The following is a 24,476-nucleotide window of genomic DNA, read 5'->3' as shown; positions in this document are numbered from 1 at the left end:
GTAGACGCGGACCAAGTTATTTCAGAATAGCGCTAGTTATTTTGAAATAGTGTTGCAATGTAGATGTACCCAAAGAAAACAATGTCTTATCTATTTGTGTACCTCTAAAGTAAAAAGCAATCATCCTTCATGAAATGTATTTAATGTAGGATTGCTTTGTGGGTACAGTATACCGAATTAAAAAATAAGTGCAAAAACCATAAACAAACTTAAAGCCACAAAATAATTGGCCTGAGAAATGTGTCACTTTTAAAAAAGCATTTGCTCAAATTAACTCTGCAGAGCTTGGTGATATACAGTGCTGTGGAAGTGTGGAAGCTGAAGGGTAAAAAGAGAATGCTCAGTTTAATAAAGGAACCCAGCTATGGCAGTGTAAGTCAGTGCAGTCACATCCAGTAAAACCTTTAATAATAAAACAAACAACGTAAATGGAAAGTGGTGGTGACAATTTCTACCACTATACTTTATCCCCTAAGAAGTTATTACAGACCTTCTGAGAAATATGGCCTTTCCCAATAAATGTGTCTGTAAATAATCGATAGTGTTGGCTGCTGCAGGCAAGGTGACAATATAATTAAAATGATCAAAGTATAAAATAATTTAATCAACATCACTAATAATTAAATAGGGATTTTTATATGAATTAACTGCTTCAGAATATACTAGGAAATATTTTTTTATACCACTGTGCCCAGATTATATAACTAAAAACATACAGCACATCAATCAGCTCAAACAACAAATTGTAAGAAAAGGAAAGACACCAAGTTACAAAATAAATACTGCCTATCAAAAAAAAAAAAGTGTAACAATCAGCTTCCTAAAGTCTGAAATAGTTGAAATACCACCCCCCCCTGGGGGGGGGGGTAGGGGAATGAAAACAGCATAAAATAAGATGTTGCTAGAATACAACAGTTATCAGAGCCTAGCCCAAAAGTTCTCTCCCATAAAAAAAAAGAGCCCATTGAAATTTGGTAGAATATGGTGAAGTGTTTTAAAAATGCTTTATCAAGAAAAATGCTATTTAAAATGCATAACATTGTTAAGGTGGGGGACAGCTAAGTTGAAAAAATGAATAGAATTAGCACAAAAATTGAATGGTTTAAAATTAGTATATCAGTCTAAAACCAAGCTGACATAAAAATGCTGTTAAAAAACCGAAACATTTAAATAAAAATAGCAGTAAAAGTACAACATCCATTAAGTGAAACCAAAACCTAGTTAATTAGGTTTTAACTGGCTATAATATACATGTTGAAATTGCATTTAACAAGTACATTATAGAATTAAGTCAATGTGTTCTAGTAATGTAATGTATTATATGTAAAGGAAACATGCTGTACCAAGTACAAGCAGTAAAAGTGATAGAAAGCACGCAAATGTGCCCGCTTATCACCACAGAAAATATCGCATCTCGAGAAGAGAGTTTTTTTTCCACAATGTCCAGCAGCAGTGAAGAAAATGGATAGAAATGCTGTATGCATGCCAGTCACCACACTTGAACAAAGCACTTCTTACCTCAACTTGATAATGGATCTAAGTATACGATAAGGGATTCATAGCCCATAAAATACGTGATGAATAAGTCAACCTATTCCAACTTTTGTAAACTGGATGAATATGGAGCTCATCTTAACATATTTGTAACAGTTTTTCTTTATACTATTTTAAATTTTCTTCAAAAAGTGGCTTTACACAAATACACATCATATAACAAAGGCCCCATGAATGCCACAGTTGTATGGCTGCAGAATTTACCCTTTGAGTCAACTGGAAATTTTAGCCACAGAAATTTCACCCCGTGAAAATTCATGCTCTAGCTTTTGTCTTTAGCACCTAGACAAAACATATTTACCGAAAACAGTACTTTCCTTGTTTGCATTTCCTGCTGCACAAGGAGTCCAGTTTTCTGTGTATGTGCTCCTGGCAAATGACCAGCTTGAGTCTTGAAGAGCAGGAGTGTCTCAGGGAATTTTCTTTGACTCGGAGGGTATGTCTACACTTGCTCCCTAGTCCCTCGTGCAATGAGGCATAACAGTTAATCTGAGGGAAAGGGTTTCTTTTGGAATACCACGTCTACACGTGGCAAGTTAATTCGGACTAGTGGATTTTTAAAATGGTGACCAGATGCGAATATGCTAATCTAGCGTGGGATATTTAAATCCCGCGCTTCATTAGCAACTTCGGTATGCTACATTTGCATCCCTAGTTCTGACTAGGGAGCAAGTGTAGACATACCCGGACAGAACAGCTTGGAGGTCCTTCTCCCTCCCTTAAGTGAAAGAAACCACTAACCATTCCCACCTAGATCTCTCTCCTACTCTCTTCTCACACTTACTCCCCATTCGCTGCTGCCTCTCCAGCACATAGGAAATGGAAATTTATAATGAATACTATTATCTGTTCTTAAGCCACCACTTGAGTGGCCGTTAATCAGAAAAGGTTTAATAAAGGTGAAGAATAATTATTTTCTGTCTTAATGGGGAATGTTTAGTGTTGAATGTTTAGTGTTATCTGAAGATGAAAAGTTGAATAATACAAGTAATTTCTAGTTTCACTAATTCAATTTGTTGAACACTTGCACCAGCTTGAGATGCATACATAAATTCAGAATTGCCAGCATGCCAAAAAAATTCAGCATTTCTGTACTGTAGAAGTCACAAGGTCTTGCCACAGAATACACAGGGATTTAAGAATAAGCCTTTGTATGCTCAGATATATCTACTCAACTATAATTCCATATATTAGTTCTGCTACTAACTATAGAAGTGTGGCCTTTTCTCTGTAATTTAGTTGTATGTAATTCTTAATGTGATAAACATTTCATGTGACTTCTATTTAAACTTCCTCACACATCTCATTGCTTTCTTCCATCACAGCTGGCTGTTTGATAATCTGTCTCCTCTCAGACAGGTCATTACCCTTCTCCAAAAACCAGCCAGGAAATTCAGGTTCATTAGCAGACTTTGTATTCATACAATGTTCGGCTTTCAAGTTGAGATATCATCTCATTCTACCTTAAAATTCAGAGAGTGAAAAGATGAGACAGAACAAAAGCATCTTTATCCATTATGATTTATTCTCTACAATACTTCATTAGAGGATAGAGTTCAATGATTTACACTCAGAAGTTATATAGCTAGGAGGCAACCAAGTGTAATACAAATAATTGGTCTGACACCTCTGCATTGAATGTCAAAAGAAGTCTCCCTGCTTGAAGGAAATAAAATTAAGTTAACCAAAAAATGAAACATGTAGGTTCCAGAACACAAACAGAAAACAGCACTAAGTCTGTGAAGACTGCAGATATTAATGTATTATGAAAAACAGATGATCCCGTGTCAAAGTTAAAATAAACTTTCAGGATTTCATTTTTTTTTCTTATAAACTGTAGCTATGTGTGATATTTTGACCATAAAACTTTTCAGATTAAAATGGCCTCTATAGAGATTGAATGCTTAACATTATGAAGAAAAGTATAAGAACCTCACAGTGGAAACATTCCAACACTGACAACTCCAGTGATCAGAGAATCTTCTGTAGTTACTGTAAAACAAGACAATGCAGAATTGCAGCAAGGTAACTTCCCGGTGATGGTTATCATGAGAATAAACCCTTCTGGACCAAAAGGCACTAAGCTAAGGATGAGCCAAATCCAAACCAGCAGACAATTGCTAGGACCCTTCAAGGAGCAGATCTTACTTGCTGTCTAGCTGACCGCTACAACTACAGCAGGGAACCCTTCTTTAACCCTAATGGTAATCATTTATTTTGGTTGCTCACTTCTGGTTAGGCACCTGAAAGGCTGTTATGTTTATTTCAGACTTCTCATCCATCCACATAGCTGCCATCTAATGATCCAGAAATGGGGTTATTTCTTGAGAACCACTGTCCCTGCCATAGATTTTGCTGAGATGATGTAACTACTGGCATGCTTTTCAATGGATTTATATCTGGACCCCACTTGGGACTGATTTTGAGGATGCCCCGTTCTCAGACAGCCAACTGGTGTTCCTTCAATCTGCTTGTACAACACCAAGACAAGAACATCTTTAACAGAGGCATTTTTGTGTATAGATTGGGTGGGAGAATGGAAGTGGAAAGGGAAAAGCTTCCCCATTCCAGGGCCATTCATCCCACTTAGATCTAATGCAACCAGGTCACTCAGTCCTAAAATTGTGTGTTTAAAATGGCAGCTAACCCTCCCCCTCCAATATTAAAATCCAACAGGAGAACACAGTACACTGTCAAAGACACAGATCAGGGCAAACATTTGAAAAAGAAACTATAGAGTTGTGTAGCCTGGCACTATATGCCTGCATGACTTGTCTCGCTAGCGTGCCTGGGATGAACAGCCTGGCACTATATATCTGCATGATCAGTCTCACTGAGCATGCTCAAGGGTGAAGATTTAGCACCAATTGTTTAGCTTTTCAAATCTTTAGAAATCAGATTCTAACATAGAACACTTGAACAGTAATGAGTGTAGCCCTATGTATCAGTACTGATTGATGACGGAGGTGAATGGTATGTCCAGACCAGACCCTGCCTCCTCCCCCATCAGTTCACGGCACCTAGGAGAGTAATTACAAATCACTCTAAGTTTGTAACAAGACTGATTTATTCTCAGCAGCAGGAAATCATGAAACAATCCCTTCATCTTCAAACTTGTTTCATCTACATCACAAGGGAAATGTGGCAATTCATGAGTATGACCCAGTACAGAAGCAAGGCCGGGTCGATATTGCACAGATATCCAGAATAGGACCCCCTCCTTTTCCTCACATCTACATTCCCCAAGAGCAGCACAACATGATACTGACAAGTAAAATTGCAGGATTTTGTTCACTTCTTCTGAGGAATTAGAAGGAACATGCACAGTTTTGAGATTTCTTACAAGTCCACTTTCCACACGAAGAGAGAACTTGTGTAAATGTCTGGCTTTGAAATATCAGTTTAAAAAGCCAGAATTACCACACATTTTAAAGGATATATCCACTATGCTCTTCATCCACTATGCTCTTCCATCTGTGTTTTCTTTAACCATCATTGCCAATTACGAAGATATTTGTAAGAAGCTTGAATCATCATTTTAAAGCTCCTACTCATTAATTTAGAGGTGTCATAATCCAGTATTCAGGACATCATTACATGACTTGGGTAGGAGAAGTATGCAGACTGGATAAGAAGATGATTCCACTTAGTAGCAAATATCTTATGTAATCAGGAGTGATGGGTAAGGAAATACAAAATGTAGAGAAGTTTAACAGGGTTTGAATAAAACTGATAATTAAGCAAATTATTTCCTTGGAGTAGCAATGACTAAATTGTATTAGACAACGATTTACAAGCTAACCTATATAACTTTACTCTGTAGACCTGCCTTGAACTGGAATATCAATGTCTCTCATACCAGGACCAATAATCGCCCTAGAAAAAGTGGCTGTCCCGTTGAAAGGAATGTCTCCGAAAGTGCTTGCTTGACTTAAACAACTTTCAGGCACTAGATTCACTTCTATGACTGCAATCAGTGCCCTGCAAAAGCCCCTTTCAATCCCCTAATCCAGGATAGGTTCTACTACCAGTGTAAGGCAGTAGAAAATCCTAGTTGTAATAGAGAGGAGATCTTCCAGGCAGACTCAAGTATCTCACCATTTCTATTCATTAGCAGGCTACATCATAAAACACCGTTTAAACCAGCAAACTGAATAGGAACCAGCAGAGAAGTGCTGGAGAACTCAACTGACAGTGGAATCTGAGAATTAAAGCCTTCTGGGTGTGTTTAAAGAATGGTTTCATCTGTAATATCATCCAAGGGATATTCACACCTTTAAATGGTCTCCATCGAGGAGGAAGGGGTGCTATCCAGATGTTCAACCCTCCCCTTAACATGATATCCACCTGTGATGTGTGGGGACTGTAATCAGCTCTTGATACACAACAAATACCAGAGATTAAAAAAAGAATTTAAAATAACCTAAAAATGTTTTGTTGGACTCCGTTGCCCAGACTGCCAGAGGAACGCTTTTACTTGATCTGGGGAGCTTTCATAATTATCAATTCAAGTTTCCAGAGCGTAGGACACACAAGGACAGAGCAATCTGAAGTGGCACTTTCACTCCCAAAGGTCTTCTGCACCTCACTGCAATTCCTAGTCATGGAGCCCCAATCCAACTAAACCCCCATTTTGAGGGAAGGCTGAGATAAGGCTTGGGCCCCTAAAGTTCTGTCACACTCATATCATCCCCCCCAGGTCAGCTGGAAGGCAGACTTGGCAACGGAAGCTAGCATCATAAAATGGTGCAGTAATAGAAGTAACTGGACCAAGAAGAGGAGGCATCTGCCCCAATGATGTCATAGCCGTTGGTGGCAACTGGAGGGCGGGACTGGTCATGCAGCCGTGTGTCAGGAGTAATGATTGTAGAGGGGCGGGGCATGAAGAGTGCCATTCTGGAAACAATGCTGACGGGAAGCCATATATTCTGCATAACTGATTGTCACCTTCTCGCTGCGGTACCTGGGAGGAAACAGGAAATAACAGGATGCAACTAGGATGCAATATTCATCAGCAAAAATATCAAGTATGTACTTATCTTAATTTATATTGCACAACAAACTCACACAGAGCAAGATGGGCTCTGTGTCGGAAAAAAAAACTACGTTGAGATTAGAGCGAAGGCAGAAGAAGTGCTTTGAGTCTCAGTCCATCCAGCCATCCTATAAACAATACCCAACATTTTTTCAAACTTGGGTGCCTAAAATCAGATACCTAAACAAATATTTAGACACCTCAACAGGACCAGATTTCCAACTGAGACACCTCTCAAAATGTCCATGAGTACTCAATACCTTTTAGAATCAGTTTGCTTGGACGCAAGTGCCTAACTTGAGGTATCCAGGTAAGTTTTGGCCGATGACACAAGACAAAACATAAGTGACCTGTGCTAGGTTACCACCAATGACAGGCAAATATATTTGCTGCCTATAAACAAGACTACTGTTCATATCAGACTATACAAGTCCTTCTAGATAGATTTTACTTTCCCACACACATTAGGTGTGTTTAGCATGGCATATTTCAACATTGGAGCCTGAGCTGAAAATCGTAGTTACAGTGTTTCAGAAAGTGGTAGCCTGGGACACCAGCAACACACTGCTAGTGTGCATTCATTACACATGTCCACTTTGAGAACAGGTGAGAGTTGTTTGCCAGAAGTAGAGGAGTTAAATTTTTAGGGAAACACTAGAATATATTTTCAAGTGTTATTCGCCCCTAGTGTGAATTTAATTTAATAAAACTTGAAACATTTATGAAATGACTAAAGGTAAAGGAGGGTTCTCTGAAGAGCATACATAGCTACTCTATATTGCACCAACAGAACCCAGAAAAATGGAGAAACTTGTGAATTTCTACAATAGACAAGGCTTTGCTTCCAAGTACAGAATTTTACATCTGTATACAACAGCTGAAGGTGAGTCCATATTATCACTAGTTTTAATAAATCTTCATCCTGTCCCTTTCTCTGCTACTATACCACATTTCCACTTTCTTACTCTAGGGACAGATAAAGCCTGCCATGATAAATGATGCTATTACAAGACAAGAAGCAGAATGTTCTCATTTTTACCCAGAACACCTATATCCTACAGACATGTTTCCTCCTCTTAAACACAAAAAGGACAGAACCAGCAGTACAGTTGAGGGCATGGATAGGTGGTCAATTCTGAAAAATCTACCAACTTTAAGGCTAATTCCACTTTAAAACACTTTACCTTCCTCACAGATATGCCATCTAGTGAGTAATATATATGAACCAGGAGGGCTCTATTGTGGAGAAGCATCTATCTTACATTAGCTTAGTGAGTTCTACTTTTAATCTTTCACCTTCTTGACAAATGTCAATTAAATTCATTTGCAATTTGCTCAGTTGAAGATGCCCAGCTCCATGACTTCTGCATGAACTGATCATGTTATACTGTACTGCTGCAATATAAACTCTGTCTTGCATATCACATTAGCGATGCTGGTCTTCAAACGATACCTCTCACCTGAACATGGCATGCCAATATGGGTATCCAAGGCAAGCAGAAGAGGGAATAATTGCTTTTGGAACCAATAATTAAGAGTCCTGCAAATCCGTGGATATCCATGACTCATTTTTGAAGATACGGACCCAGATCAAATTTGTATGGTTCTAGCTACAACATTGTAAGATATCCACTTTACATCCATGGATGTGGATGAACACATCCATGGCTCATTTCTGAAGATATGAATGTGGATACAGATACAAATTTTGTATCTGCACGGGGCTCTACCAGTAATATACTACCTAAGTTAAAACTACAATGATGTCAGCTTACCTGGTGAGTTTAATTGTTTTCCTAAAATCATTGGTAATCGGAGCCTTAAATCCTCCTTTCCTGAGCAAGGAGTCTATGGTCTGGATCTGATCCCAGTCTGTTGAGAAGTAACAGCAAGGGGGATTATTATTTTAATATACAGCCACATTGCAAAGAGAACGGACACACAAACAAGGCTGTAGAAGAGACCAGTGCCAACAAAAACTGAACACAGAGCAGGTTACAGACAGTTTTATAAACACACTGAGTGAACTGGGAATGAAGGGGCTCAAACTTGCACACTTACCTACATGTTCTCCAACCCTTTTTAAATCCAATGGGAACTGTAACTCCTATAACATAGCAGCTTAGCATTCCTCTGGGAAGGTCTCCGCCCTGCTACTGCTACATGGACCCTGACCTGTTTCTTTATGTACCACTCAAGTTTAGTTGTCTAAAGCTTAAAATACTTAGCTCTTAGAGTTGAATTTGGACCAGCCTGATGATCTAGCGACAGCACAGTGCACTGCTACGTGAGAGATCAGAATTAAAATGCCTATCCCGTTCTTTTGGCCGAGGGCCAGCAGGACGTGACAACGGAGCTCTGCAATGTGGAGGACAGGAGGCAATATTCTGTGCAGTTACTAAGGTGGTCATTTCTAGATGAGTGGGAATTGTGCTCAAAGAGTTCCTGGTTCTTTCTTCATTTAGCAAGGAAGAGAAAAGGGACTCTCGTGCTGGTGCGGCGTGGCCTGCATTACCCTGCGTAGTGGGAGAAACACGGAGGAAGAAACATACAATGCTGAGTAGGGATATGAAGGACTAGTCGACTATCTGATAAGCAGTTGCTTATCGGATAGCTGACAGGCCAGTCAACTAGTTGCTTTCCCCACCTGGCTGCCTCCATCAGACAGAGGCAGCAACGGGAGGGCAGGGGAAGGGAAGAGAGAGTACTTCAAAGCAGCAGCACTGCTTGAAACCCGGGGCCAAACTCCAGGCTCCTTGCGAAGCTGCCACTTTGAAAAGCCGCGCACAGCCCGGGGCCAGCTGAGGTGTCCTCAGGCTGCACGTGGCATTTCAAAGCAGCAGTGCTGCGTGAAGCCTGGGATCAGCGGGGGACTCCCCAGCAGGGAGCCCGACGCTGGGCTCCTCACAGTATTTCAAAGTAGCAGCACTGCGTGGAGCCCAGGTCCCCAGCTGACCCTGGGCTCTGAGAGGTGCTGCTGCTTTGAAATGCTGCCGTGGCGTTTCAAAGCGGCAGCCTGTATGGAGCCCAAAGTCAGTGGGGGAGTCCCCAGCTGACCCCAGGCTCCATGCTGTGCTTTTGCCTTTGAAGGTGGAGGCAACCTATTGACTAATCAAACAGTCGATGCAAAAATGCATCGACTATTCGATTAGTCGTTACCTGATACTTAACATCTTTAATGCTGAATAAAGCTGAAAGGTCCAAACTTCAAGATCCTTTACTGTTTAAGACAGGTTTCCTTTTAACCCTAAAGGACTCAATTTTATGTGTATGTGGGAGGGGAAGAAGGACCAGATGAAAGCCTGACAGCAGTGGTGTGGAATGTCAGTTACACAAACACACCAAACAATGTGGTATCTAGTGGAAGCCCTTGTCCAGCTACTGCAATCTAGACTCACAAGCCTTTATTTAGATATGCCAGTTCTGTGACGAAAAGAACTGCCATATAAGGCAGCCATCTGAAACCCACCTTGTTCCTTAGCAACCTCAGGTAAGTACGTGGCTGTGCGTTTGACACCTTTCTCATTGATGAACTCTATTCTGATCCCATGGATCCCAACCTACAAATGGAAATGAAAAGCCAAGTGAGAAGTATTTGCTGGGATTGAATCCCTGACTGACTTATATCCTCAAAGCACAATGCATTACTACGCCAGCCTTGCCACATTTCTGCCAGGCCTTCTCTCTCCCAGGCCAGCCTAACCAAAGGCTTCCCCAGATGGGCAAATGGCCCTCTGCCTCTTCTTCCAGGCCAGCACCACGTCTTCCTGCCTTCTCTCCTGGGTTAAACTAGGTCACAGACTTCTAACAGGGCAAAGAGTTTCCCATCTCCTCTCCTGGGCCAGCCAGGCCATGAGTTTCTTTAGCAGAAGAATCACACCCCAGCAGACTACACCCAAAGCCACAAACTTTGGCAATCCCCTCTTCTTCATTTATCCTTATAAATGGAATGCATTTCCATGTACTGTCTGTCTATTCTTCTGGCACTGATTAGCTCTCTAGGGCCTAAACTATATCCTCCTCTAACCCCAATGTCCTCATATTCCAATTATCATCTCTCGATTCCCATAAAATCAGCCACATCCTCACCTCTCAACCCCCAAATCAGATCCCTTCCCACCCATGATTAGGGATGTTAAAATGCGCTTAAGTAAAATGCATTTAAAGTAAGGGAGGAGTGTGTCCGGGTTTTAAGACCGTTCCCTAGGCATACTGGCTCCCACCTGTTCCCTCGATACTTCTCCCCAGGAGCTGGCTTTTAAGCTAGCTCCTTGCACATACCGGGAGCTTGCATGTAACGTGAAGGTTAACCAATGAACCCAGACTCATTGGTTAACCGTGTACACTGTTACCCTTTCATATCACTACCCACACCTGGATTATTCGTCCATCTCTTAACTGTCCTCTGCCCTGCCTCCTCTAGTTTTCCATCCTCAGTTCCTCTGAACCCAGTTATAACATCCATACACCCTTGTAATGAAGGAGACACATTACCATGTACTAACCCGAACCCGAACGGAACGAGAGTGTGATGCAGAGTTCCAAATGCACCTGTTCTCACCTCCCAGTCCAGGTAGTCACTGGCATCCTCAAAGTTAGTGAGGAGGGAGACAGAGCAGAAAAGTTTAGGCAGCTCCTCACGGGTCAGGGGGGGAAATCGGCTGTCCTTAAGTGCACTACAGAAGGACAGAAACATATGGCCTAAACCAAACACTATATCAACATTTCTGAGACACAAAGTCATTATATTAAAACCTGCCTGAGATTACAGAAAGCAGTTCCTCCTGTCACAAGGCATGGAGGATATTTTAAGTAATCCTACCCCATTATCTTCATATTCTGCATCTAGAGACCTCAACATGATTCACTAGAAGATAAAACAGAGCCTCTCTGGATTTGTAAAGAAATAGTTGCTTGGCAAAAGAATACAAACTGAATTAACCACCAAAACGTACAGGCTGTGGGCATATTCAGCATGCAAATAAGTTTGAAATTACCTTTTAAAAAACTTAAGAGGTCAAGCAAAATCCAGATGTCACAGATAACAGAAGACTCAGCTGTTGCAGAGATGGTCCATAAGATCCCTGGTATGTCTCTTTTTTCACCTACTGTGCAGTTCTGAATGTTTCTTTTATTATGAAATGTATAAAATTATATAGATGTATAAATCTAATGAAGTTTCTCTGATGTGTTGAATCCTCTTTAAAAACTGAGGTCTTTAGCAAGTTAGGTTAATCTCAGAATAACTTCATTTTCAGTGTAATTACCTGGTTAATGTGTATTCCCTGAGTCCTGAATGAAGATTCATGGCTGAGAAGGTTCCAATGCAACCACGAAGTCGCTTGTCTCTCCCTGTCTTCCACGTCACAAAAAGTGGACTGAAAAGGCAAAACAAACACATTCCAGACTCAAAGCCTTGGGGGACACCAGTAAAGTGTGAAACAGCAAGAGTGTGCTAACTCTGATAAGCACCAGCATACCACCATCTGTTACCCAGGCTTTTGTTTGTTTTGTTAAAAGCATTTCCCCCCCGCTTTTCAAGCCGCAGCTCAGTGTCCATTAAGGTTTCCCCATGAGCAGCAGAGTTGCTTAACCTGCCTCTCTGGCCAAGTCTCTGAAATCTTGATATTGTCCACTACAGGTTGAACCACTCTAGTCCAACACTCTTGGGACCTGACCGGTGCCGAGACAGAATTTACTGAACCATGGGAGGTCAATATTGTCTAGAAGCATTACCAATACTTCCACTGCTTACTCGGCTCTTATAATAAAATTAGGGGCAAATTAGAGCTAAATAACAGCACAGACCACTGACAGCCAGGATTGGTGGCTGTAAACAAACTTTACGGGACCACGAGAAACTTGGTCACACCCATAATAAGTGAACATCCAGCTAACTAAAATCATGCTGGACCATGGGTATTGCCAGACCAGAAAGTGCCAGACTAAAACGGTTCAACTGTAGTTTATACACAAACCCATAACAAATCAACATAGGTGCAACAAACACCTATACATTTATACCTGAAGAAGTGGATTTTGCCCACAAAGTCTCGATATTTTATCTACATATTTTGTTAGTCTAAGTTTATACATTTCTAGAGTGCCTTTAAAACTGAAGGATGTCAAAGCACACACTCGGAGTTATGAAAAAAGCTTTTTTTTCAGGAAAAACACAAACCTAGATTTTTCTGGGTTATGTCCATGATCTGACATTGAGTCAATTCCTCAGGGCTAGGGTCATTTTTGTTCATTACCACTTTTGCCTATGTTACGTTTGATGTATATTTATGGAGATTGTCTCCTGGTTCCTTTTTTTTTGTTGGGGGGGGGGGGGGGAAGGTGTTAGTTTCCTGGGTGTTAGGCCCTCCTGGAGCTGAACTGGTTCACCATGTGTTTTTCTGCAGGGGAGACATTGCACCAACTCTGTGCCTTGCCTGTGCAAGACCAGAGCTTCTGGCCCAGCAGGAAAAGGCTGTGAGGAGCACCAGGGGACAGAAAGGCAGGTATTAATGACATGATCGGCACACTGTGGGACAACCCACGGGAACTTCTGTGATTTAACCAATCAAAAGCATTTGCACAATTTGGAGGGGTTCGGTATGAGAGCTAATAGGTTCTAATTTCAATCTCTGAATTAAGTCTTAGCTTTTCATAATAGGACAGTGAGGAGATTATCACAGTTTTCACTATACCTTTATTACTCAGTAGGCACAGATGGGAAGCCTGGCTCAGGGAGACAGGACAAGGAATGGACGGAGTCATTGGTGGCTGGAGAGAAGGTTATGATTAGTGGATGGAATAGTCTCATTAGCTGTTGGAGAAGGGAGAGAGTTTGTGAAGGTCTGGGAAGAGCTATAAGGTTTGTGAACTGGTAGGAGGTTTTCTACGATCTATACACTTCTAGAAAGTTGGGCGTGGCATCTAATTTTGTGTAACGCCACATTAAGCTACCTTATTTTTACAGGCTTCACAGTACTGAATTCAGTCCTTGGTCACTTTTAATTCTAACCAAAAATAAGTGAAAAGGGTGCTAAATTAACACTTCAAAGCAGATGATTAGTGGATATTAAACGTCATGTATGAATTTCTTACACTGAATTTTCCTAAAGAGGAAAAGTGGTAAAAGAGAAGCAAGAGTATGAATGGAAATAAATACTTAATTTTTCTAAAGAAAAATCAAAACACTGTCAAGAGCTGGAAAGGAATAAAGGTAAAAATAATTAAATCTCATCTAAAAAAATGCATAAGATTGATTTCTTCAAATGTTTCAGAAGGTGCCATTAGAACTAACTGTGTCTACTGCAGTGCAAGAGCAGAATCCTGATGAATTTGTTGCTCCTCCAACGGAGACGTTTTCAATGCCTCAATCATTACCAAAACCACCACAAAATTTTGCTTGGGGAACACTAATAAATGAAAATGTGTGATCTTTTCAGGTGTTATAATCTAGACTTCTGATGCATGGGTGGTTAGAATACTATTTAAAATTCAATGAGAAATGCAAAACCCAATAACATCTCTGGGTAACAATAGAATTGCCATACTGGATCAGAGAAGTTGGCAGTAGTTCAATATCCTGCCACGGACAGTGGCCAGTACCTGACACTGTACCCAAGGAAGGAGCAAGACAGACTCAAGTGGTAACTGTAGAATAATCTGCCCAAACAGGAAATTGAAAAATTCTTCCACAGCCATTAGCTCACAAAGTTTCTCTTATTATTCCTTTCCATTGACCTAGCACCGGTCTTCCTCCTGTCCTTCCACATGGCCTGTTCACTATGGGTATGTCTACACAGCAGCGTTATTCCAAAATAACAAAGAGCGTGTCTACACAGCAAGCTATTATTTCAAAATAATGAAGGATTTCCTACTCCAACTTCTGTAAACCTGGTTTCACAAGGAGTAAGGGAAGTCTAAGGAAGAGCATTTTTCCTTCGACTTCCTGCTGTGTATGCAGTGCCAAAAATTGAATTAAGCTATTTCGACTTTAGCTACACAATTGACATAGCTGAAGTTGCATATCTTAATTTAACTTTTGCCCTGCCGTGTAGACATACTCTATTAGTGCATACCTTTGACTCCCTTGCCTATTACTCTTAATTACAATTTAACATAGTGAGAAGAATACCATTACAAATTATTTCTGTATTTTAGTCTAACTGCTATGAGCATTTGACATCACTTGGTTTAAAGAGTCCATTACACGTCTGTCTTATGACCCAGCATGACAATGTAACTCCATAGAGAGAACTTATGCCCCTGCTCTTCCTAAGAGCAGGACAGAGTATTTGCTAGTAGCAACAAAGCTGAAGAAGGAACAGCAAGCACTTGGACTGACTAAATGGAAGGAGGAGATAACTTCCCATCTGTAAGCCTGTGCTCAGTTTAGGGCCTTTATAAGTATTAAAGCAAGCTATTTCCACTGCATAGGAAAGATAGAAAGTATGGCAAAAGACTGCCTTGGCCTAACCAGGAGATCTTGCATGATCTAAAAATCAAAAAGGAGTTGTATAAAAAGTGGAAACAAGGACAAGTTACAAACGATGAATAGAAGCAAACAATCCAGGTATGCGGGGGCAAGGTTAGAAAAGCAAAGGCACAAAACGAGCTCAAACTAGCTACAGACAAAGGGAAACAAGACGACCTTCCAAAAATATATCAGAAGCAAGACGACGACCCAGGACAGGGTAGGCCCATTGCTCAGTGAGGAGGGAGAAACAGTAACTGGATATTTGGAAGTGGCAGAGGTGATTAATGACTTCTTTCTTCGGTCTTCACCAAGTAGTCTGATGGAGGAATGCCTAACAGTTAATACTAGTGGGAAAGGGGTAGGTTTAGAAGATAAAATTAAAAAAAGAACAAGTTAAAAATCACTTAGAAAAGTTAGATGTCTGCAAATCACCAGAGCCTAATGAAATACATCCTAGAATACTCAAGGAACTTATAGAAGAGGTGTCTGAGCCTTTAGCTATCATATTTGAAAAATCATGGAAGATGGGAGAGATTCCAGAAGACTGGAAAAGGGGAAATCTAGTGCCCATCTATAAAAAGGGAAATAAGAACCCAGGAAACTACAGACCAGTCAGTTTAACTTCTGTGCCAGGGAAGATAATGGAGTAATTAAGGAATTCATCTGCAAACATCTGGAAGATAATAGGGTGATAGGTAACAACAGCCAGCATGGATTTGAACAAATCCTCTCAAACTAATCTGATAGCTTTCTTTGATAAGATAACGAGTCTTGTGGATAAGGGAGAAGCGGTGGATGTGGTATACCTAGACTTTGGTAAGGTTCGAGATAGTCTGGCATGATCTTATCAATAAATTAGGCAATTACAACTTAGATGGGGCTACTATAAGATGGGTGCATAACTGGCTGGATTCTCAGAGTAGTAGTCACAATCCTGCTGAAAGGGCCTAAAAAGTGAGGTTCCACAGGGATCTGTTTTGGGACCAGTTCTGTTCAGTATCTTTATCAATGATTAAGATATTGGCACAGAGAGTACGCTTATTAAGTTTGCAGATGATACCAAGCTGGGAGGGGTTGCAACAGCTTTGGAGGATAGGGTCATCATTCAAAATGATCTGCACAAACGGTCTGAGGTAAACAGGATGAAGTTTAATAAGGACAAATGCAAAGTACTCCACTTAGGAAGGAAAAATCTATTTCACACATACAGAAGCGACTGTCTAGGAAGGCGTACGACAGAAAGGGATTTAAGGGTCATGGTAGACCACAAACTAAATATGAGTCAATAGTGTGATGCTGTTGCAAAAAAAGGAAACATGATTCTGGGCTGCATTAACAGGAGTGTTGTGAGCAAGACACAAGAAGTCATTCTGCCGCTCTATTCTGTGCTGATCAGGCCTCAATTGGAGTATTGTGTCCAGTTCTGGGCACCACATTTCAAGAAAGATGTGGAGAAATTGGAAAAGGTCCAGGGAAGAGCAATAAGAATGATTAAAGGTCTAGAGAACATGACTTATGAAGGAAGACTTAAAGAACTGGGCTTGTTAAGTTTGGAAAGGAGAAGACTGAGAGGTGACATGATAGAGGTTTTTAGGTACCTAAAAGGGGGTGTCACAAGGAGGGAGAAAAATTGTTCTCCTTGGCCTCTGAGGATAGGACAAGAAGCAATGGGCTTAAACTGCAGCAAGTGAGGTTTAGGCTGGACATTAGGAAAAACTTCCTAACTGTCAGGGTAGTTAAACACTGGAATAAGTTGCCTAGGGAGGTTGTGGAATCTCCATCACTGGAGATATTTAAGAGCAAGTTAGACAGACATCTATCAGGGATGGTCTAGACGGTACTGGATCCTGCCGTGAGGGCAAGGGACTGGACTAGATGACCTCTCAGAGTCCCTTCCAGTTCTAGTGTTCTATGATTCTATCACCTTAGGAACAGAAAAATCCTTATTAAAAAAGAGCAGTTTAAAGAACTCTACATGTCCTGACACTTGCATTACTTAAAATTGTGTCAGCTGAGCAGAGCCTTTTAATTCTTAAGTGTTCTGTGGCAGTTTGTGAGAAAGAGGCTACACAAGATAAAGTTGCATTATTGTCCCGGGAATAGGCAGAACAGAACAACTCATCTTCCTGTTCCAAACAACCAACAGTGAGCAGATGAATATATCCTTTTGTAAAAAATGTCTGATCTCAGGGAATAACAAGGACCCATTCAGCTGGAAATATTTATATTTGGATATTATCAGCAACTATTTTATAGTCTAGTTTAGAGTATTTCTCAGCTCAACTGTATTTATACTTCTAGATAACAGTCTGAAGTAGCATACAGTGTGCACCCACAATCTTCATGTGCTGACAATTGTACAGATATATAACCTCTGTCATGTGGATGCCACATATTGATAATGGCAAGGGGTGGAAGCATCCAGTCTACTTAATAAGCCTAGAACAAACTAAACTATTGACAAAGCAATAAGCAATTTGTTATCCATTTCTGGTGGCAGCTCATCTGTGCCACAATCCCTCTTATAGGAGACCCAATTCTTAACCCACTGTCCTTCTCTATCTGCCTTCTTCATCTTCTCTGACACCTGTAATTTGTCACCCACACTCTCTGCTTGCCTTGACCAAGTAAACAGGGGGATTACTCTCAACTTCCTCCACTAAACCTCTCAGATGGAAATGCTTGCAGAGTAGCCTCACAAAATGAATCAGGCTTCTGCCTTTTTCCTACACTCCTCCTTTGCTCCTTGCTATGATGGTCATCCTTGAACCCAAACCTCTTCTATCGCTGTATATCTGCCTAATACCATCTCGACAACATTGCGCATTTACACCATTGCTTCGATGCCTCCAGAATCTGTTCTCACTTTGACTATTGCAACTCTCTTGCCCATCCTCTAACACATGCAAAGAATCACAACTGTCTCACCCATATTTTCAACCACTTCAACTGGATCATCTTTAATTCAGGGCCCCTTGTTTTCAATAACTTTCCAAGGACTTGCTTCAACCTACCTCTGTCACAATCTATTCTCCTACCACTCACTAAGGAGAAGTCTCCTCTCCTCATCCCCTCACCAAATCAGTACAGTAAGGATTAAGGTTTGGTTCTCTGCAGTACCTGCCACAGCACCTGTTGGCTCCCTACTCCATCTTCAAACTTACCATCTTATTTAAATGTCTTCTGAAAAGCTCCATATTGTCTCTTCCTCTATTTTAACCCTTTTGTACAGTTTGCATTAAAAGGTATTACACAAGTTAAAGCTACACTGTGTTATAATGAAGTGATTATTACACATTATAATTAAGTTCAGTGAGGAATTAAATCACAGTAGAGGGAAGTTACGACGCTTTATTGTAAACTAGGATTGTACATATTGTAAAGGGATATGTTCCATTATCTAGCCCATTTAATGGGGAGCTGAAGCAGTACCAATCTTCTGGGAAAGCCTACTGCTCCTTACAGAGCGGTTCCAAGCTTAACATTTGCCTTCTGTTAGTATGAGAAATGGAAACATCACTCCACAAATGTCTACTTGTGTCCAATTAGAAATCAGATGGGAGTTTTACTTCCTACTTATGGTCAATGTTTTTTGGTTTTGATTATAGATCATCCTATAAGCAGGACTATACCCCCTTCAGTGTTCCTTCTAATATTTTATGTCCATGTGTGGAACAAATTTTGTTATGTGCACCAATATGGAAGTGATGTGGGATGGGGCCAAGGGATTAGGGGTGCTGGAAGGGGCTCAAGGATGAGAAGTTCAAGGTGCAAGCTGCTGCAGAGCTGCACTGGGAAGACTTCCCCTAGCCCTCTCCTGCTGCAGCACGTCAGGATTGGGTGAGAGGCGCCTCCCCTAACCACAGCAGCTTTGGCAGGGCAAGTTGGGGGAGGGGAGCCTTTCCTTGGTTGTAGCAGCTCCGGAAGGGCAAGGCTAGGTTGAGGGCAGCTTTCCCTAGCCATGGCAGCTTTAATGGGGCTGGGCTGGGTGTGGCTCCCCCACCTGCATGGCCCTTGATAGCCTGCTGCATGGCCACACAGCTGCATGGCTCAGAGAAAATTTAGCCCCCCTTGTATTCCTGAACACTAGTTTGCCTCTTTTACAAAGATCCCTTCTCCCTCCCCATCACATCAGAGCCCTGGGTACTGGACTGTCAGGTTTGTTCCCACACATATGGTTTACTCACTAGGGGTCATTGGTAAATCGAGGAAGTCGCGGCTGAGGGAAACCATAGAGATGACAGTAGAGCACATCAAAGCAGTAGCAGCACATTTCCGCTGTCACTACAAGGTTTTTGGTACTGTTGCCAGTTCCATTAGGCCGAGAAAGCGGGCTCAGAGCTCCTGAAGTTGGATTCATTCGAGTAATGGGGGAATTTGCAGAGCCCAAAGTTAAGTCAGATATGTTCTCCCTTCCATTGCTCCCATCTGCATGCTGGTGGTTCTGAAGAGGACCCGAACTCGAGCCTGGCACCGTTGTAGCCTGATTCCCGTGGCTGTGTGTACCACTTCCAGACAATTTGGGTTTCTTTACCCCACAACAGCCAGCTGCCAACTTGGGCTCAAGTGGAGGAACACAGCGTCTTTTTCCCATCCTGATTCAGCACTTGCTGCCTGGAGCACTGCAGAACCCTGGCAAAACAAGCAATATAAAAGATTGTTACATGAGGCTAACAAGCAAGAGTCTTCCTCTCCCCTGTTAAAATATCAAACAGGCTAATTTTGGGAGAAGGGGAAATGGGAGAGTAATTCACAGATACAAAACCACATTCAATTCATTGTACTGTTACAGTGTAGAGTGAACGTGTATATTGGCCACTATCTTCTCCTGGGTACACTAATAATGTCTCCAGTGGGGTTTACTGTACACTTTAAAAATAGAAGTAGGCAAATCAGTTCAAGAAAAATCATTTGGCTTCCATGCAGGGAGTGAAGTGTGGGGGAGGGGAAAAGATGCAGGGACTCTAGTCATATCCCACTTGGCACTCTTCACTTCCTGGGGGCTAATTCCTTCACCTATTGGCTACTACTTCTCCCTTAAAAGTGGTTAGCCCCACATATAGTGGATTCCCCTCCCCCACTCTCCTAGAGGATATGGTCCACATTCTCTTTTTGTAGGTCTCTTAAGAACAAGGCTGTTGGCTTTCCCTTTTTATTCAACTGAGGCCCAATAAATGTAGTGCAAAAGAAAAAAAAAACCTGCCACCATAAACTGCTGTTTTACAAAGAGGCCATTACTGCAGACTCCAGCACAGCTACACCAGCACTACAGCCACCAACTAAAGGAAGCCGATTATGCCAGCAACAGAGACTCAAACCAGAGCCTATGGATGGGCAAAACTGTAGGTGGATGTAGGGCAGGGAGCAGTTTTAAGAACAGTGTGTTAACCAGCACAGGCAGAGGAAACAGACTACTAAGGCATGGAGAGTCGACGTGATTTACCCAAGGTCACAAAGGAAGTGTGGCAGAGACAGAATCAAACCCAGTCTCTGGTCCTGTGGCCAAGACACTAGCCTGTTAAACATTCTTCTAACTTCCAAATATTCAAATGATGGGTGAAATGAATGCATACACACACAGAATTTCCATGTACAATCAGTCTCTCTCTTTCTCGTCTACAACCAAGTGCAATTTTAGTTCTACCTCTTACAGGACTGTTTGTGTGATCCCCAAATGGATCATGATTGATTCAGGATGTTCAAGAGTTGTTCTCTTTATGTGGACTACTTTCAAATAAAGTGTTAAAGAACAGCAGGACATGTAAAACAGAAGGGACAGAGAACAGAAAACGATAGCATAAGGAATAGATAAGAGCTTCCAGGGATAGACAGATGACTTAATTTTTTTCCTTCATGCCCAAAGAGAAGGGAATAATATTAGGTGGAAATTTGACAAAGTGATCTCTGAAATGATTAAGTGTTTAAATTTCATATACTTAGACATTGACAGCTGTCGAGATGAAGCTCTACAATAGTGCTATATTGCCTTCAGCAAAGAAGTGTATTTGTTCACTATTTTTGCAAACAAAAATTTAGACAAAGACAGAGAAACGGCATAGAAAGGAGGTCTGAATCAGAGCCTCTGCGTCAAGTAGAGCAACCCTCCAATAGCCTAGAATCACACACATCAATGCACACATCACTCCTGCATCAGCCAGAGGGCATTACTTATGAGCTACTTATGACTCCTTACACTCACCCTAGAAACCAACCTTGACAACAGTCAAACTTCAGTTCAAATCCTGGTGCTACTACTACAAAAATCAAACTTCTGCACTTCATTTTTGTTATGACAGGGCTATACTTCACCATATGGAAACAAGGGCTCCCATTAGTAAATAGGATTGTTTTTGTAGTAACATTCTTGGATCTTATGATTAAGTGCTGTGATTTATTTTCCATTTTGATATGGATAGGGAAAGAGATGCAATTCTATATGTTCAAAGAAAAGTGAATGAATTTATTGCTCAGAAAACTAATGGTATGTGATGTGCCATCTTTCCCATACAGCTATGCTAATACACCACCATCCAGACCTGCAACACCCCATATCGCACTCCTACTTTAGACACTGCTCAAAACCCCTCATCCTCCCATATTGCTTTGTGAACAAATGAAAACTAGAGTGACAAGATTATTTTCACTTGTGACCTAGTCTAGGATTTGACCCGAGGAGAGCTAAAGGCACCACCTTTCTTCCAAGCAGGAGCCGCCTATAATGTGCTTGCGAGGCACCCTGGAGCATCAATCTGGACACTAGTGTAACAAACATGAACCAAGTTACACCACATAGTTCTGACTATATGCCTCAAATTAATCACATACATACCTTGCCTCTTTCACCTACAGGACTACATCTTGAGAGGAACAGCAGTGCATACTCAAACAATTATTTCAGAGATTGGGCACTAGAATCTTGAGGTTACCAACCATTTATATAACATATCCCTTAAAAGTATGACATTGGATCACCCTGCCACAAGGTTAGTTTTGACACACAGAGCTGACAAAACATGGAACAAAACATGGAAGTACTTTTAGTTTATCCAGGAAGGCAACTTTAGCACCCTGGGGTGTTGCAAGATTGTTTCTCTCTGGGCTATGAATAGTTAGTGCAAGGAAATAGGAGCTTGCTATCTTATTGTGTTAGTATGAGGTCATACTTACTGAAAGCAGAAAGCTTGTATTGCCAAGAGAGCAGCAGCGTGTGGGGGAAGCTACTTTATATCAGGAATGAATTCTCTTTTCTCAGGTCCCATTCCTATTCCCCAAATCTGAAAGGGAGGATTTCAGGGATTGAGAGTTACACATCAGGCTGAAGTTATAACATGCATACAAGAACTGTACAAAAGGATTCATGGAATCTAGAGATTAGAGACAAAAATCACTCTTTGCCACCAGGCCTATGTGATGTATGGAAAGAGGTGGATCAGATGAAGCAGCTAACAAAGGCTGGATATCTATCAATCATCACAGTCCCTGGACCTCTTGCATATGCTGCTGTCTGGGTAGAATATAAACTCATGCAAAAATCAGCATGCAATGCCAAATGCTTTAGTGGAGGCAATGTTTTTGATACATTAGCAGACAGGACTTAACCTTTGTTAAACTCCGCCTGGACCAACTGCCTTCCCACCCCTAAGGCAAAGGAAAGACAGACACAGAGCAACCAACAACTCTAAAAAACCTCCAATTACTTTAAATGCCTCAAGACATAAAACGTGGGGAATCTGGAAGGAATGAAGGGTTGGAGATGGGACATGTGATAGGGTGCACATGCAGTGAGACAAACAGGAGGAACTAGCGGGATGGGGAGGTAGCCCCTCGAGGGCAAAAAAGCACATCTGGGGAGGGAAAAAGATGAGTGGGCAAGTGGAGAGGAAGCAGGTGTGTGTGTGAAAGGGAGGTTCGAGGCTGGAGATGACCAGGCAAGGGGGGGAGGGAGGTGCATAGGCATGGGATGAAGGGGTAGCTGGTGGTCAGTTAGGAGGGCAAGACCTGGCCAATTGGGGCTGACAGTAGGCAAGTGACCTGTCGCCTCTTAAGCCATCACCTGAGCAAACAGGGGAAAAAGCAGGGGGTGAGTGGGCAGGGGCAGGAAATGACAAGGTGAGGAAGCACCAGGGCAGGAGCCGTAAGGGCAGAGGAAAAGAATGGGAGTGGGCAGGTGATGATAAGGTGAGATGGTGCCAAAGCAGATGAAAACAAGGTGAGGAAGCACTAGGGCAGGGGCAGAAGATGACAAGGTGAGGAGTTGCCAGGGTGGGGACAGATGTAAGGGTGTGGGAAAGGAGGGGAGCGGGCAGGGGAAAGAAGATGACAAGGTGAAAGGTGGGGAGGTGCAAGAGTTGACAAGGTGAAGAGTTGCCAGGGCAGAGGCAGAAGATGTAAGGGCGGGGGGAAGGAGGGGAGCAGGAAGCAGCCAGCGGAAGTTAGGGGGAGAAGGTGGCTGGACAGGAGAGGGGTCAGGAAAGGACAAGGTGCGGGGTGAGGAGGCATCGGGGCAGGGGCAGAAGGCGTAAGGGGGGGGGGGGAAGGAGGGGGGGGGCAGGAAGCAGCCGCGGGAGTTGGGGGGGGGGGGGGATGGCAAGGGGCGGGGTGAGCAGGCGATGTGAGGGCGGGGGAGCGGGCAGGGGCAGGAAGCCGCCAGCGGGCTCGGGGGAAGGCGGCCGGGCACACGAGCGGGGCGGGGGCCGCGACGCTCCCTCTCGCCAACAGGCGGCGCCCGCGCCCGCCAAACTTCGCGGGACGGGGCCGCCCGGGGCCGCCCCCCGTCCCGGCTGGGGGGGGTTAACCTCCTCCGGCCCGCGCGCGGGGAAGGGGCCCGGCTCCCGCGGGCGCGGTGGGGACGCGGGGGCCTGGCCGGGACTTTCCCACCTTCTCCTCCGGCCCCGGCGCCGGACGCGGCTTCTCTGCCGTCTCAGCCCAGCCGCCGCCGCTGCCTCCCCTCCGCCGCCTCCTCCCGCTTCATGGAGCCATGGGCCGGGCAGGGGCTCCCCGGAGAAGCGGGCCCGGCGGGGCGGGGGGGCAGCGAAGCCGTGAGGAGGAATCCCCCGAGCCGCCGGGCAGAGGGGAGGACTGGAAGGGAGCGAGGCAGCACCCGGGTCCTCCGCTATCCCAGAAGCCTCCTCCCTGACAGTGAGGTAATAGGGGAAGAATGTACACAGTCCGCCAGCCTCCCATCGGCCCCGCGGCCTCGGCCCGACCATAGAGAAGAAGGGAGAGTCTTCGGGAGAAACCATAGAGCCCAAATACTTCCGCTTCACATCATGTGACCCTCCAGAGGCCACGCCCTGGAATCACGTGGCCATTGCAATGCACAGGGGCGGGGTTTCTTTCCCCCCTTTCCCTCACTAGCGTGTGTGTGAAGCGTTGGCTGATGGGACGGGCCTGACTCACGCGGTATGAATTCTG

General features: G+C 42.9%; 1 protein-coding gene across 2 annotated transcripts; it reads right to left on the bottom strand.

Annotated features, from left to right (window-relative positions):
* Nucleotides 1–3,061: 3,061 nt before the first annotated feature.
* AMMECR1L (AMMECR1 like) lies at nt 3,062–24,257 on the bottom strand. 2 transcript variants are annotated; one of them, XM_075938358.2, is made up of 8 exons: nt 23,940–24,256; nt 22,230–22,336; nt 19,250–19,694; nt 11,857–11,967; nt 11,151–11,265; nt 10,059–10,149; nt 8,365–8,461; nt 3,062–6,517 (listed from the first exon to the last, which is right to left on the bottom strand). In XM_075938358.2, the coding sequence occupies exons 3-8, from the start codon at nt 19,654–19,656 to the stop codon at nt 6,406–6,408; spliced, it is 933 nt and encodes a 310-aa protein (XP_075794473.1). In that variant the 5' UTR covers nt 19,657–19,694; nt 22,230–22,336; nt 23,940–24,256; the 3' UTR covers nt 3,062–6,405. The 2 variants fall into 2 exon arrangements, with proteins under 2 accessions (XP_075794473.1, XP_075794474.1); XM_075938359.2 differs by lacking the exon at nt 22,230–22,336 and having other exon boundaries at nt 23,940–24,257.
* Between the last annotated feature and the right edge of the window lie 219 nt (nt 24,258–24,476).

This window comes from Pelodiscus sinensis, chromosome 10, assembly GCF_052426305.1.
Source record: "Pelodiscus sinensis isolate ZL-2025 chromosome 10, ASM5242630v1, whole genome shotgun sequence".
Taxonomy (NCBI): Eukaryota; Metazoa; Chordata; order Testudines; family Trionychidae; genus Pelodiscus; species Pelodiscus sinensis.
The sequence above is the reverse complement of the archived record's forward strand: the minus strand, read 5'-3'. Positions and strand labels throughout refer to the sequence as shown.

Coding starts and splice junctions, on each gene's coding strand:
- AMMECR1L (XM_075938359.2), bottom strand. CDS start 19,656: ATGGGAAAAAGACGCTGTGTTCCTCCACTTGAGCCCAAGTTGGCAGCT. Junction 10,150..11,150: donor GTGACTACCTGGACTGGGAG/GTGAGAACAGGT, acceptor TTCCATTTGTAG/GTTGGGATCCATGGGATCAG. Junction 6,518..8,364: donor AAAACAATTAAACTCACCAG/GTAAGCTGACAT, acceptor GTTTCCTCCCAG/GTACCGCAGCGAGAAGGTGA.